Source organism: Nesoenas mayeri, assembly GCF_963082525.1.
Source record: "Nesoenas mayeri genome assembly, chromosome: 32".
In the NCBI taxonomy this organism is placed as follows: Eukaryota; Metazoa; Chordata; class Aves; order Columbiformes; family Columbidae; genus Nesoenas; species Nesoenas mayeri.
In genome coordinates, this window is record NC_137570.1 from 539,778 (window position 1) to 555,190 (window position 15,413).

At 64.7% G+C, this 15,413-nt stretch overlaps 1 protein-coding gene across 2 annotated transcripts; it reads left to right on the plus strand.

The window, feature by feature from the left end:
* The first annotated feature begins 5,432 nt into the window (after window positions 1–5,432).
* Window positions 5,433–14,427, plus strand: LOC308051132 (mitogen-activated protein kinase 7-like). 2 transcript variants are annotated; one of them, XM_080361447.1, is made up of 7 exons: window positions 5,433–5,478; window positions 6,648–6,836; window positions 8,120–8,285; window positions 9,888–11,416; window positions 12,496–12,884; window positions 13,739–13,866; window positions 14,175–14,427. In XM_080361447.1, the coding sequence occupies exons 2-7, from the start codon at window positions 6,677–6,679 to the stop codon at window positions 14,305–14,307; spliced, it is 2,505 nt and encodes an 834-aa protein (XP_080217573.1). In that variant the 5' UTR covers window positions 5,433–5,478; window positions 6,648–6,676; the 3' UTR covers window positions 14,308–14,427. The 2 variants fall into 2 exon arrangements, with proteins under 2 accessions (XP_080217573.1, XP_080217572.1); XM_080361446.1 differs by having other exon boundaries at window positions 5,440–5,479; window positions 6,623–6,836.
* The last annotated feature ends 986 nt before the right edge of the window (window positions 14,428–15,413 follow it).

A 15,413-nucleotide genomic window follows, 5' to 3' on the forward strand; every position in this document is an offset into this window, starting at 1 on the left:
CCACGCCCCCTGGGGGGAGGGGCGGAAAGTGGGGGAAAAAATGGGGAAAATGGTAAAAAATTGAGGAAATGGGGGAAATGGGGAAAATGGGGGAAAATGGGGGGAAATGGTAAAAAATGGAGGAAATGGGGAAAATGGGGGGAAATGGGGGGAAAGGGCACAGAAATGGTTAAAACGGCAGGTCCTGCGGCACCTCCGCCATGGGGGACAGAACCGGCGGGACAGACGGACGCGCAACTGGTGGGACGGACGAACATGGAACCGGTGGGACGGACGGACATGGAGCCGGCGGGACAGACAGACGTGGAACCGGTGGGACAGACGGACATGGAACTGGTGAGACAGACGGACGCGGAGCTGGTGGGACAGACGGACATGGAACCGATGGGACAGATGGACACGGGGATGGAACCAGCGGGACAGACGGACACGGAGCTGGTGGGACAGATGGACATGGAACCGATGGGACAGATGGACACGGGGACGGAACCGGCGGGACAGACGGACACGGGGATGAAACTGGTGGGACAGACAGACACGGAACCAGCGGGACAGACAGACACAGGGATGGAACCGGCGGGACGGACAGACTCAGAACTGGCGGGACAGACGGACATGGAACCGGTGGGACAGATGGACACGGGGACGGAACCGTTGGGACAGACGGACACGGGGACGGAACCGGCAGGACAGACGGACACGGGGATGGAAGTGGCGGGACAGACGGACACAAAGGTCTTGGGGATCCCAAGGTGGAAGAGCCTGGAGATGCCACCACCAAGATGGATGAACCTGAACCCCCCGGAGATGCCACCACCATGGTGGGTCCCCCCAAAGCTCTTGGGGACCCCAACACTGAAGCCTTTGGAGATGTCACCACCGTGATGGGTCCACCCAAAGGTCTTGGAGATGCCACCACCGTGATGGATGAACCCAAAGGTCTTGGGGACCCCAACACCGAAGCCCCCGGAGATGCCACCACCATGATGGACAAACCCAAAGCCCATGGACATCCCAACACCGAAACCCTTGGAGATGCCACCACCATGGTCAAGAGACCCAGAACCCGCAGGGGTGGCACCACCAGGATGAACAAACCCGAAGCCCCTGGAGATGCCACCACCAGGATGGATCCACCCAAAGCCCTGGAGATGCCACCACCGTGGTCAAGAGACCCAAGACCCGCAGGGGTGTCACCACCACAACTAATGCACCCAAAGCCCATGGAGACCCCAACACCGAAGCCCTTGGAGATGCCACCACCATGGTCAAGAGACCCAGAACCCGCAGGGGTGGCACCACCATGATGGACAAACCCAAGACCATGATGGATCCTCCCAAAGCTCTTGGGCACCCCAACACCGAAGCTGTTGGAGATGCCACCACCATGATGGGCAAACCCGAAGCCCTTGGAGATCCCAACACCGAAACCCTTGGAGGTGCCACCACCATGATGGATCCACCCAAAGCTCTTGGAGACGCCACCACCATGATGGATCCCCCCAAAGCTCTTGGAGACGCCACCGTCATGGTCAAGAGACCCAAAACCCGCAGAGGTGTCACCACCGCGATCAATGCACCCAAAGCTCTTGGAGATCCCAAGTCTGAACCCCTTGGAGATGCCACCACCATGATGGGCAAACACAAAGCCCTTGGAGATCCCAACACTGAAACCCTTGGAGATGCCACCACCATGGTCAAGAGACCCAGAACCCGCAGGGGTGGCACCACCAGAACGGACAGATCCAAAGCTCTTGGAGATGCCACCACCAGGATGGACAAACCCAAAAGCCATGGACATCCCAAGTCTGAACCCCTTGGAGATGCCACCACCATGATGAATCCACCCAAACCCCTTGGTGATCCCACCACCAAACCCTTTGGAGATGCCACCACCATGATGGGCAAACGCAAAGCCCATGGACATCCCAAGTCCGAACCCCTTGGAGATGCCACCACCATGATGAATCCCCCCAAAGCCCATGGAGATCCCAAGTCCAAAGCCCCTGGAGATGCCACCACCATGATAAATCCCCCCAAAGCCCATGGTGACGCCACCACCATGATGAATCCCCCCAAACCCCATGGAGATGCCACCACCGAACCCCTTGGCGACACCACCACCATGATGGATCCACCCAAACCCCATGGAGATGCCACCACCATGATGGACAAACCCAAAGCCCATGGACATCCCACCACCAAACCCTTTGGAGATGCCACCACCATGATGGGCAAACCCAAAGCTCTTGGAGATCCCAAGTCTGAACCCCTTGGAGATGCCACCACCATGATGGATCCACCCAAACCCCTTGGCGACGCCACCACCATGATGGGCAAACCCAAAGCCCATGGACATCCCACCACCAAACCCCTTGGAGATGCCACCACCATGATGGGCAAACCCAAAGCTCTTGGAGATCCCAAGTCTGAACCCCTTGGAGATGCCACCACCATGATGGATCCACCCAAAGCTCTTGGAGATCCCAAGTCTGAACCCCTTGGAGACGCCACCACCATGATGGATCCCCCCAAAGCTCTTGGAGATCCCAAGTCCAAAGCCCATGGAGATGCCACCACCATGGTGGACAAACCCAAACCCCTTGGTGATCCCACCACCGACCCCCTTGTCGACGCCACCACCACCCCAGCTCCCCCCACCCCCACCCCCCCCACCCCATCGCGCCCCTCCCCCCCCTTCCCCTGCGGCTCCTGCGCCAAGACCTACCCCACCCTGTCCAAGCTGGCGATCCACGTCCGCGCCCACACGGGCGAGCGCCCCTTCCCCTGCCCCGACTGCCCCAAGGCCTTCGCCGACCCCTCGGTGCTGCGCAAGCACCGCCGCGGCCACGCCGGCGTGCGCCCGCACCGCTGCGCCCTGTGCCCCAAGGCGTACGCCGAGCTCAAGGACCTGCGCAACCACCAGCGCGCCCACACCGGCGAGCGCCCCTTCCTCTGCGCCGACTGCGGCAAGAGCTTCGGCCGCTCCTCGTCGCTCGCGTGCCACCAGCGCATCCACGCGCCGCGCAAGCCCTTCGCCTGCGACGCCTGCGGGAAGAGCTTCACGCAGCTCTCGTCCTACCAGAGCCACCGCCGCGTGCACACCGGCGAGCGCCCCTTCCTGTGCCCGCAGTGCGGCCGCACGTTCGCCGACCCCTCCAGCTTCCGGCGGCACCAGCGCGCGCACCAGGGGGTGAAGCCGTACGGCTGCCGCGAGTGCGGGAAGGCGTTCCGGCAGCCGGCGGACCTGGCGCTGCACCGGCGCACGCACACGGGCGAGCGGCCCTGGGCCTGCGGCGACTGCGGCAAGAGCTTCGTGGCGTCGTGGGACCTGAAGCGGCACCGGCTGACGCACGGCGCCGAGCGGCCCTGGCGCTGCCCCGACTGCGGCCGCGCCTTCTGGGAGCGGGGGGCGCTGGGGAAGCACCGGCGCGCGCACTCCGGCGAGCGGCCCTGGGCCTGCGGGAGCTGCGGGAAGGGCTTCGGGGGGCGCGCGGGGCTGCGCAAGCACGAGAGGACGCACGGCGCGGGTGTGGCGGGAGCCAATATGGCCGCCGGGCTGGGGAACAATATGGCCGCCGGAGAGGGGGGGGGCGGGGGGAAAGAGGGGGGTGGGGTTGGTGGCAATATGGCCGCCGGTCTAGGAGCCAATATGGCTGCCAGTCTAGGCCCCAAGATGGCCGCCGGACTAGGCCCCAATATGGCCGCCGGGTTGGGGCACAGTATGGCCGACGCGGATGTGGCGGGCGCCAATATGGCCGCCGGGCTGGGGAGCAATATGGCCGGCGCGGATGTGGCCGGCGCCAATATGGCCGCCGGGGGAGGGCGCAATATGGCCGACACTGATGTGGGTGGCGCCAATATGGCCGCCAGGGTGAGGTGCAATATGGCCGCCGGGGGAGGGCACAGTATGGCCGACATTGACGTGGCCAGCACCAATATGGCCGCCAGGCTGGGGAGCAATATGGCCGATGCGGGTGTGGCTGGTGCCAATATGGCCGCCGGGCTGGAGCACAATATGGCCGACACTGATGTGGCTGGCACCAATATGGCCGCCAGAGTGGGGTGCAATATGGCCGACAGTCTAGGCCCCAATATGGCCACCGGGCTGGGGTGCAGTATGGCCGACGCTGATGTGGCCGGCACCAATATGGCCACTGGGGGAGGGCACAGTGTGCCCACCAGTCTAGGCCCCAATATGGCCGCCAGAGTGGGGCGCAATATGGCTGACACTGATGTGGCGGGCGCCAATATGGCCGCCAGGCTAGGGAGCAATATGGCCGACGCTGATGTGGCTGGTGCCAATATGGCTGCTGGGGGAGGGCGCAATATGGCCGCCAGTCTAGGCCCCAATATGGCTGCCGGTCTAGGAGCCAAGATGGCCACCGGACTAAGCCCCAATATGGCCGCCAGGGGAGGGCACAGTATGGCCGACAGTGATGCGACCGGCACCAATATGGCTGACAGAGTGGGGCACAATATGGCCGACACGGATGTGGCTGGTACCAATATGGCCGCCGGGGGAGGGCGCAATATGGCCGCTGGTCTAGGCCCCAATATGGCCGCCGGAGTTGGGGGGAAAGGGGGGAATGAGGGGGATGTGGTTGGTGGCAATATGGCTGCCGGACTAGGCCCCAATATGGCCGCCGGGGGAGGGCACAATATGGCCGACACTGATGGGGCTGGCGCCAATATGGCCGCCATGGGAGGGCGCAATATGGCCGCCAGTCTAGGCCCCAATATGGCCGCCAGTCTAGGCCCCAAGATGGCCGCCAGTGTAGGCCCCAATATGGCCGCCATTGATGTTGCTGGCGCCAATATGGCGGCTGGTCTAGGCCCCAATATGGCCGCCGGTAGGGGGCCCAATATGGCCGACGACAACATGGCCGCCACCTATGGAGGAGCCAATATGGCCGCCCCCAATATGGCCGCCTCCGAGCCCCACCCCTTCCGGTGCCCCTCCTGCCCCAAGCGCTTCCTGTCCCGGGCGGGGCTGCGACGTCACGAGCGACGTCACGGCCCCGCCCCCATGGAGACCACGCCTCCCTGAGGCCCCGCCCCCACCCTCCAGCACTTCGAGGGGGGGGGAAGAGACCCCGCCCCCACGCGCGTGTAACAGCCAATAAAAACCCGCCCAGGCGGCACTTCCGGCTCCGCCCCTCTGTGCCCCGCCCCCCGGGGACCCAGGTGTTCGGGACCCCGCCCCCGCGAGCATCGACCAATCGCCGTTTATGTTTTTTGTACGAAGCCCCGCCCCCGCCGCCCGCTGCAGCCAATGGCAGCGCTCCCGCGTTGCCAGCTCCGCCCCGCTCCCCCTAGCAACAAGGGGCGGGGCCCGCGCTCCCCGCGCGCTCATTGGCCGGCGGCCGCGCGGGCGGGGCCGAGGGGCGGGAAGCGCTGATTGGCCGGCGCGCTCGGGAGGGGGCGGGGCCGGGCGGGGCCGCATCCGGGTCCCCCCGCGGGGAAGCGGCGGGAGGAGGTGAGAGGGACGGGGGCGGTTACCATGGGAACGGACCGAACGCCTGGGTCCCCCCGAACGCCTGGGTCCCTCCCCGAACGCCTGGGTCCCTTGGGGCACTCCTGGGTCCCTCCCGAACGCCTGGGTCCCTTGGGGCACTCCTGGGTCCCTCCCGAACGCCTGGGTCCCTCCCCGAACTCCTGTGTCCCCTCCCGAACTCCTGGGTCCCTCCCCGAACTCCTGGGTCCCTCCTCGAACTCCTGGGTCCCTCCCCGAACTCCTGGGTCCCCCCGAACTCCTGGGTCCCTTGGGGCACTCCTGGGTCCCTCCCGGACTCTCGGGTCCCTCCCGAACTCCCGGGTCCCTCCCGAACTCCCGGGTCCCTCCCGAACTCCCGGGTCCCTCCCGAACTCCTGGGTCCCTTGGGGCACTCCTGGGTCCCTCCCGAACTCCTGGGTCCCTTGGGGCACTCCTGGGTCCCTCCCGGACTCCCGGGTCCCTCCCGAACTCCCGGGTCCCTCCCGAACTCCTGGGTCCCTCCCCGAACTCCTGGGTCCCTCCCCGAACTCCTGGGTCCCTCCCGAACTCCCGGGTCCCTCCCGAACTCCTGGGTCCCTTGGGGCACTCCTGGGTCCCTCCCGAACTCCTGGGTCCCTTGGGGCACTCCTGGGTCCCTCCCGGACTCCCGGGTCCCTCCCGAACTCCTGGGTCCCCCCCGAACTCCTGGATCCCTCCCCGAACTCCTGGGTCCCTCTCCCGAACTCCTGGGTCCCTCTCCCGAACTCCTGGGTCCCCCCGCACTCCTGGGTCCCTCCCGCACTCCCGGTCCCTCCCGAACTCCTGGGTTCCCCCTCGAACTCCTGGGTCCCTTGGGGCACTCCTGGGTCCCTCCCGGACTCCCGGGTCCCCCCCGGACTCCCGGGTCCCCCCCGAACTCCTGGGTCCCTCCCGAACTCCTGGGTCCTTAGAGTCTGTGTGTCCCCGGGGTCTATGGGTCCCGGACGCCTGGGTCCTTAGAGTATGTGGGTCCCTGGGGTGGGTGGGTCCCGGACGCCTGGGTCCCTGGGGTCTATGGGTCCCGGACGCCTGGGTCCCTGAGATGTATGGGTCCCTGGGATCTGTGTGTCCCTATGGTCTATGGGTCCCGGACGCCGGGGTCCTTAGAGTCTGTGTGTCCCCGGGGTCTATGGGTCCCGGACGCCGGGGTCCCGCGGCCCCATGGCGGAGGCGGAGCGGGGGCAGGGCGGGGGCCCCCTGGCGCTGCTCAAGGCTCGAGCGCTGGACGTGACGTTCGACGTGGGGGACGAGTACGAGATCATCGAGACCATCGGCACCGGCGCCTACGGCGTCGTCAGCTCCGCACGGCGCCGCGACACCGGTGAGCACGCCGGGGTCCCCCCCCGGACGCCTGGGTCCCCCCCCGGGGACGCCTGGGTCCCTCTCCAAACTCCTGGGTCCCCCCCGAACTCCTGTGTCCCTCCTGCACACCTGGGTCCCCTTGGGTGGGTTTCCCGAACACCTGGGTCCCCCCCCGGACGCCTGGGTCCCTCCCGGACGCCTGTGTCCCCCCTGAACTCCTGTGTCCCTCCTGCACACCTGAGTCCCCTTGGGTGGGTTTCCCGAACTCCTGGGTCCCTCCCTGAACGCCTGGGTCCCTGGGGACACTCCTGGGTCCCTCCCGAACTCCTGTGTCCCTCCTGCACACCTGAGTCCCCTTGGGTGGGTTTCCCCGGACGCCTGGGTCCCTCCCTGAACGCCTGGGTCCCTCCCGGACGCCTGGGTCCCCCCCCGGACGCCTGGGTCCCCCCTGAACTCCTGTGTCCCTCCTGCACACCTGGGTCCCCTTGGGTGGGTTTCCTGGACACCTGGGTCCCCCTCCCCAATCTCCTGGGTCCCTGGGGGCACTCCTGGGTCCCCTCCTGAACTCCTGGGTCCTTCCCAATCTCCTGGTTCCCGCTCCCAATCTCCTGGTTCCCCTCTCCGAACTCCTGGGTCCCTGGGGGCACTCCTGGGTCCCATGGGGCACTCCTGGGTTCCCCCCAAGACTCCCGGCTCCCTGGGGGCACTCCTGGGTCCCTGGGGGCACTCCTGGTTCCCCCCCCAACCTCCCGGCTCCCTGGGGGCACTCCTGTGTCCCCCCCCGGGACTCCTGTGTCCCCCCCCGGACTCCTGTGTCCCCCCCCTGAACTCCTGGCTCCCTGGGGGCACTCCTGGGTCCCCCTCTGAACTCCTCGGTCCAATGGGGCACTCCTGGTTCCCCCCCAGATCTCCTGGCTCCCTGGGGGCACTCCTGGCTCCCTGGGGGCACTCCTGGGTCCCCCCCCGAACTCCTGGGTCCCTTGTAAACTTCTGGTTCCCCTCCCAAACTCCTGGTTCCCTGGGGGCACTCCTGGGTCCCTCGGGGCACTCCTGGGTCCCCTCCCGATCTCCTGGTTCTCTGGGGAAACTCCTGGGTCCCTTGGGGCACTCCTGGGTCCCCCCCCGAACTTCTGGGTCCCTTGGGGCACTCCTGGGTCCCCTCCCAAACTCCTGGGTCCCATGGGGCACTCCTGGGTCCCCCCCCGACCTCCCAGTTCCCTGGGGGCACTCCTGGGTCCCCCCCCGAACTCCCGGCTCCCATGGGGCACTCCTGGGTCCCCTGGGGCACTCCTGGGTCCGCAGGCCAGGCGGTGGCCATCAAGAAGATCCCGAACGCGTTCGACGTGGCCACGAGCGCCAAGCGCACGCTGCGCGAGCTCAAGATCCTCAAGCACTTCAAGCACGACAACATCATCGGCATCAAGGACATCCTGCGCCCCACCGTGCCCTACGGCGAGTTCCGCTCCGTGTGCGTCTGGGGGCGGGGCCGGGGGGCGGGGCCGCGGGGGGCGGGGCCGCCGTGGGGACTGAACCCCCCCTCGGACGCCTGGGTCCCTTGGGTGGAGCGGGGGGCGGGACCGCGGGGGCAGGGCTGCCGTGGGGACTGAACCCCCCCCGGACGCCTGGGTCCCTCGTATGGGTCATGGGGACACGTGGGGTGGAGCTCATCTGCCCCATTGGGTGATGTTGACCTATAGTGACCCCTCCCGGATGCCTGGGTCCCTCATGTGGGGTGGGGGGGATGCATGGGAGGGAGTCCCGGTGGTCCACAGGGATGGCATTGAACCCCCCCCGGACGCCTGGGTCCCTTCGGTGGGGTGAGGGGGATGTGTGGGGCAGAGCCCCAGTGGTGCCATGGGGATGGGATTGAACCCCTCCCGGACGCCTGGGTCCCACCCGGACGCCTGGGTCCCTCGTGTGGGGTGGGGGGGACATGTGGAATGAAGCCCGGGTGGCACCATGAGGATGAGATTGAACCCCCCCGGACGCCTGGGTCCCTTGTGTGGGGCGGGGGGATGTGAGGGGCAGAGCCCCAGTGGCGCCATGGGGATTGGATTGAACCCCTCCCGGATGCCTGGGTCCCACCTGGACGCCTGGGTCCCTCGTGTGGGTCATGGGGACACATGGGGTGGAGCTCGCCTGCCCCATTGGGTGATGTTGACCCATAGTGACCCCTCCCGGATGCCTGAGTCCTCTTGTAGGACACATGGGATGGGTCCTCCTTGATCCTCGGGGTGGTGGTGACACCACAGGGATGTCCCCAGTGCCCCCTAGAGGGCAGGAGGACACATGGGATGGACCCCACCAATAGTGACCCCTCCCGGACGCCTGGGTCCTCTTGGAGGACACATGGGATGGACCCCACCAATAGCGACCCCTCCCGGACGCCTGGGTCCTCTTACAGGACTCATGGGATGGACCCCACTTGATCCATGGGTTGGTGGTGACACCATAGAGATGTCCCCAACGCCCCCTAGAGGGCGGGAGGACACATGGGATGGGTCCCACTTGATCCATGGGTTGGTGGTGACACCATAGGGACGTCCCCAACGCCCCCTAGAGGGCGGGCGGCCACCTCATCCATTGGGTGTCACCAACAGCAACCCCTCCCAGACGCCTGGGTCCTCTTGGAGGACACATGGGATGGATCATCCTTGATCCATGGGGTGGTGGCGGCACCATAGGGACGTCCCCAACGCCCCCTAGAGGGCAGGAGGACACATGGGATGGACCCCACTTGATCCATAGGGTGGTGGTGACACCATGGGGATGTCCCCAACGCCCCCTAGAGGGCAGGAGGACACATTGGATGGATCCTGCTTGATCCTCGGGGTGGTGGTGGCACCACAGGGATGTCCCCAACGCCCCCTAAAGGGCGGGAGGACACATGGGATGGACCCTACTTGATCCATAGGGTGGTGGTGGCACCATAGGGACGTCCATGGGTTGGTGGTGGCACCGTAGGGATGTCCCCAACGCCCCCTAGAGGGCGGGCGGCCACCTCATCCATTGGGCGCCACCAACAGCGACCCGTCCCGGACGCCTGGGTCCCTTTCCCTTCCCCCGACAGCTACGTGGTGCTGGACCTGATGGAGAGCGACCTTCACCAGATCATCCACTCGTCGCAGCCGCTGTCGCTGGAGCACGTGCGCTACTTCCTGTACCAGCTCCTGCGCGGGCTCAAGTACATCCACTCGGCCAACGTCCTGCACCGCGACCTCAAGCCGTCCAACCTGCTGGTCAACGAGAACTGCGAGCTCAAGATCGGCGACTTCGGCATGGCCAGGGGGCTGGGCGGCGACCCCCGCCACGCCAAAGCCTTCCTGACCGAGTACGTGGCCACGCGCTGGTACCGCGCGCCCGAGCTGCTGCTGTCGCTGCACCGCTACACGCGCGCCATCGACATGTGGTCGGTCGGCTGCATCTTCGCCGAGATGTTGGGGCGCCGGCAGCTCTTCCCGGGGCGCAACTACGTCCACCAGCTGCAGCTCATCATGGCGGTGCTGGGCACGCCGCCCGCCGCCGTCATGGCCGCCATCGGCGCCGAGCGCGTGCGCGCCTACGTCAAGAGCCTCCCGCCGCGCCCGCCGGTGCCCTGGGAGAGCCTGTTCGGCGACGCCGAGCCGGCTGCGCTGGCGCTGCTGGGCAGGATGCTGCGCTTCGACCCGCGCGAGCGCGTCGGGGTGGCCGAGGCGCTGGGTCACCCCTTCCTGGCCAAGTACCACGACCCCGAGGACGAGCCCGAATGCGTCCCGGCCTTCGACTTCGCCTTCGAGCGCCGCGCGCTCACCAAGGAGGAGATCAAGGCGGCCATCGTGGCCGAGATCGAAGACTTCCACGCGCGCCGCGACGGCATCCGCGGGGCGCTGGCGCCGGCACAGCGCGCGCAACACGGGGACGCCGGGGCGGCGGGAGGCGCCGGAGGGGACAACGGCGGCGTCGGCGCGGTCAACGTGGTCAACGGGGCCAACGGTGGCGCCAATGTGGTCAACAGTAGCATCAGTGTGGTCAACGGTAGCATCAACGTGGTCAACGTGGCCAACAGTAGCGTCAACAAGGTCAACGTGGTCAACGGCAGTGTCAACGCGGTCAACTTGGTCAACAGTAGCGTCAACGCAGTCAATGTGGTCAACAGTAGCGTCAACACAGTCAACATGGTCAACGCGGTCAACAGTAGCGTCAACGCCAATGTCAATACCGTCAATACCAACGTCAACGCGGTCAACGTGGTCAACGGTAGCGTCAACGCGGTCAACGCCGAGGTCACCGTGGTGAACGCCGAGGCCAACGTGGTCAACGCCAAGGGGGTCAACGCCAACGTGGTCAATGCCCAAGTCACCGCGGCCAAGGTCAACGTGGGCGCCCCCAGTGTCAACGTGGCCACTGTCAACGTCGCGGCGGCCACCGGCGCCCCCGCCTGGCCGTGCGCTGACGTGGACATGCCCAGCCCCGCCCCCGCCCCCGACTGCCCAATGGGGTCCCCGCGGGTGAAGGCGGAGCCGGGGGCCCCGCCCAAGCGCGACGGCGCCATCTCGGACGACACCAAGGCCGCCCTCAAGGCGGCGCTGCTCAAGTCGGCCATGAGGAACAAGAGCAAAGGTGCGGGGGGAAGGGGCGCCCGGACACCTGGGTCCCCTCAGGGGGTGAAGGGTTGGGTGTGTGGCTTCTGCTCAAGGGTTTGGTGGCCAGAAGGTGGTTGGGTTGGGTTGGTCGTGGTTGGGTTGGGTTGGTCGTGGTTGGGTTGGGTTGGTCATGGTTGGGTTGGGTTGGTCGTGGTTGGGTTGGTCATAGTTGGGTTGGTCGTGGTTGGGTTGGGTTGGTCATGGTTGGGTTGGGTTGGTCATGATTGGGTTGGGTTGGTCATGGTTGGGTTGGGTTGGTCATGGTTGGGTTGGGTTGGTCATGGTTGGGTTGGGTTGGTCGTGGTTGGGTTGGTCGTGGTTGGGTTGGGTTGGTCATGGTTGGGTTGGGTTGGTCATGGTTGGGTTGGGTTGGTCGTGGTTGGGTTGGTCGTGGTTGGGTTGGTCATGATTGGGTTGGGTTGGTCATGGTTGGGTTGGGTTGGTCGTGGTTGGGTTGGTCGTGGTTGGGTTGGTCGTGGTTGGGTTGGTCGTGGTTGGGTTGGGTTGGTCGTGGTTGGGTTGGGTTGGTCGTGGTTGGGTTGGGTTGGTCGTGGTTGGGTTGGTCATAGTTGGGTTGGTCGTGGTTGGGTTGGGTTGGTCATGGTTGGGTTGGGTTGGTCATGATTGGGTTGGGTTGGTCATGGTTGGGTTGGGTTGGTCATGGTTGGGTTGGGTTGGTCGTGGTTGGGTTGGTCGTGGTTGGGTTGGGTTGGTCATGGTTGGGTTGGGTTGGTCATGGTTGGGTTGGGTTGGTCGTGGTTGGGTTGGTCGTGGTTGGGTTGGTCATGATTGGGTTGGGTTGGTCATGGTTGGGTTGGGTTGGTCGTGGTTGGGTTGGTCGTGGTTGGGTTGGGTTGGTCGTGGTTGGGTTGGGTTGGTCGTGGTTGGGTTGGGTTGGTCATGGTTGGGTTGGGTTGGTCATGGTTGCCTGGGTTGGTTGCTTGATCTGATTGTCTCGCTTGGGTTGGCCGGTTGCGTCGTTGGATTGCCTCCCATTGGCTCCCACTGCCTCCCCTTCTCCCCGCTCACCTCCCATTGGCTCCCTCCTCCCCGCAGACCCCCCATTGGCCGCCGCGGACGCCGCGGACGTGCGCAAGCCGGTGACGGCGGCCGAGCGGCAGCGCGAGCGCGAGGAGAAGCGCCGGCGGCGCCAGGAACGCGCCCGCGAGCGCGAGAAGCGGCAACGGGAGCGCGAGCGGCGCCGGGAGCCGCGCGGGCTGGTCCTGAGCGACGACGACCGCCACCTGCTGGAGCGCTGGACCCGCATGCGCGACCGCGCCCGGCCACGCCCCCCGGCCCCACCCGCCGACACGGCCCCGCCCACCGACATGGCCCCGCCTGCCGCCCCCCAGCACGGGCCCCACGCCGCGGGTCCCCAACCATGGCCGGAGCCGCCGGCCGACCCTGACGTGGCCACCGTGACACAGCAGCTCTCCAAGTCACAGGTGAGGTGACCCACGGTGTCCCCAGGTGACCCCCAGTGTCCCCCCAACAGTAGGTTTCAGAGTTAACACTGAACTATGTACACTGTAGATGCTATCAGCAGGTTTCAGATGTTATCAGTAGGCTTCAGAATTAACACTGAGCTGTGTACACTGTAGTTGTGATCAGTAGGTTTCAGAGTTAACACCAAGCTGTGTACACTGTAGTTGTGATCAGTAGGTTTCAGAGTTAACACCAAGCTGTGTACACTGTAGATGTGATCAGTAGGTTTCAGAGTTAACACCAAGCTGTGTACACTGTAGATGTGATCAGTAGGTTTCAGAGTTAACACCAAGCTGTGTACACTGTAGATGTGATCAGTAGGTTTCAGAGTTAACACCAAGCTGTGTACACTGTAGATGTGATCAGTAGGTTTCAGAGTTAACACCAAGCTGTGTACACTGTAGATGTGATCAGTAGGTTTCAGAGTTAACACCAAGCTGTGTACACTGTAGATGCTATCAGCAAGTTTCAGATGTTATCAGTAGGTTTCAGAGTTAACACTGAGTTGTGTACACTCTAGATGTGATCAGTAGGTTTCAGATGTTATCAGTAGGTTTCAGAGTTAACACTGAGCTATGTACACTGTAGATGTTATCAGAAGGTTTCAGATGTTATCAGTAGGTTTCAGAGTTAACACCAAGCTGTGCACGCTGTAGATGTGATCAGTAGGTTCCAGAGTTAACAATGCTATGGATAGTATCCCCCAGTATCCCCCAGTGTCCCTCAGTGTCCCCAGGGTTCTGGGGAGGGACCCAGGCGTCCGGGAGGGACCCAGGCGTCCGGGTGTCCCGCTCACGCGCGGCGCCCCCCGCAGGTGGAGGACCCGCTGCCCCCTGTGTTCTCGGGGACCCCCAAGGGCAGCGGCGCCGGTTACGGGGTGGGGTTCGACCTGGAGGAGTTCCTGAGCCAATCGCTGGATGCCGTGGGCGACGCCAAGGACAGGTGGGGGACCCAGGCGTCCGGGAGGGACCCAGGAGTTCGGGGAGGGGACCCAGGAGTTCGGGGAGGGACCCAGGAGTTCAGGAGGGACCCAGTTGTTCGGGGAGGGACCCAGGCATTCGGGAGGGACCCAGGCGTTCCAGAGGGACCCAGGAGTTCGGGGAGGGACCCAGGTGTTCGGGGAGGGACCCAGGAGTTCGGGGAGGGACCCAGGAGTTCAGGGGGGGACCCAGGAGTTCGGGAGGGGACCCAGGAGTTCCAGGAGGGGACCCAGGCATCCGGGCTGAAGCCCCGCCCCCTCCCCGCCCCAGCCAAGCTGATTCGGCGCCGCTGTCGGCCTCGCTGCTCGCTGATTGGCTGGAGGTCCATCGGCTCAGCCCCGCCTCCCTCGAGAGCCTCCAGCGCGACCTGGGCTCCCCCATGCTGCTGGCCGACGACCTTTGACCCCCGACCCCCCACCAGGGGACCCAGGCGTCCGGGCCCCACCCACCCCCCGGCGGGGGGCCTTTGGCTCCTCCCACTCGGCGCTTTGGCTCCGCCCACGTGATTAAATTGATGAAACGACCCAGTTTTGGCCCCGGGGCGGGGGGACCCAGGCGTCCGGGTGGGGACCCAGGAGTTCGGGAAGGGGACCCAGGCATCCGGGGGGAGGGGACCCAGGTGTCCGAGAAGGGGACCCAGGCGTCCGGGGGGAGGGGACCCAGGCGTCCGGGAGAAGGGACCCAGGCGTCCGGGGGGGCGGAGCAAGAAGAGGCGGAGCCGGGAGCAGTTCAGCTGTTGATCGTCTGTCACCACGAGGGGGCGGGGCCAGCGGGGGTTAATTAGGGCAGGGCGTTAATTAATTGGGTGAGTGGGTGATTAACGGGTTGGGCGGCTCATTAATTAGTTGGATGGTTGATTAATGGGTTGGGCGGTGGGTTAATTGGGTAGTTGCTTAATGGGTTGGCTGGTTAATGAGGTGGTTGGTTAATGGGTGGGTTGGTTAATGGGTGGGTTGGGTGGTTAATGGGCTGGGTGGTTAATGAGGTGGTTGGTTAATTGGCTGGAGGGTTGGTTAATGGGTTGGTTGGTTAATGGGTTGGTTGGTTGGTTAATGGGTTGGTTGGTTAAGGGGTTGGTTGGTTAATGGGCTGGTTGGTTGGTTAATGGGTTGGTTGGTTAATGGGTTGGTTGGTTAAGGGGTTGGTTGGTTAATTGGGTGGTTGGTTAATGGGTTGGGTGGTTAATGAGGTGGTTGGTTAATTGGCTGGAGGGTTGGTTAATGGGTTGGTTGGTTAATTGGGTGGTTGGTTAATTGGGTGGTGAACTGGATGGCTAGTTAATTATTTGGGTGGTTAATTGGCGGGATGGTTGATTAATGAGTCGGGTGGTTCATTAATTAGTTGGCTATGCGGTTGATTGGTTGGATGGTTAATTGGGTGGTCGGTTGATTAGTTGGTTGATGAGTTGGGTGGTTAATTAGTTGGTTAATTGGTTGAATGGTCCATGGCCCATCCCCCCCATGACCCCTCAACGACCCCCCCGTGACCTCTGACCCCTCCCTGGGGTCA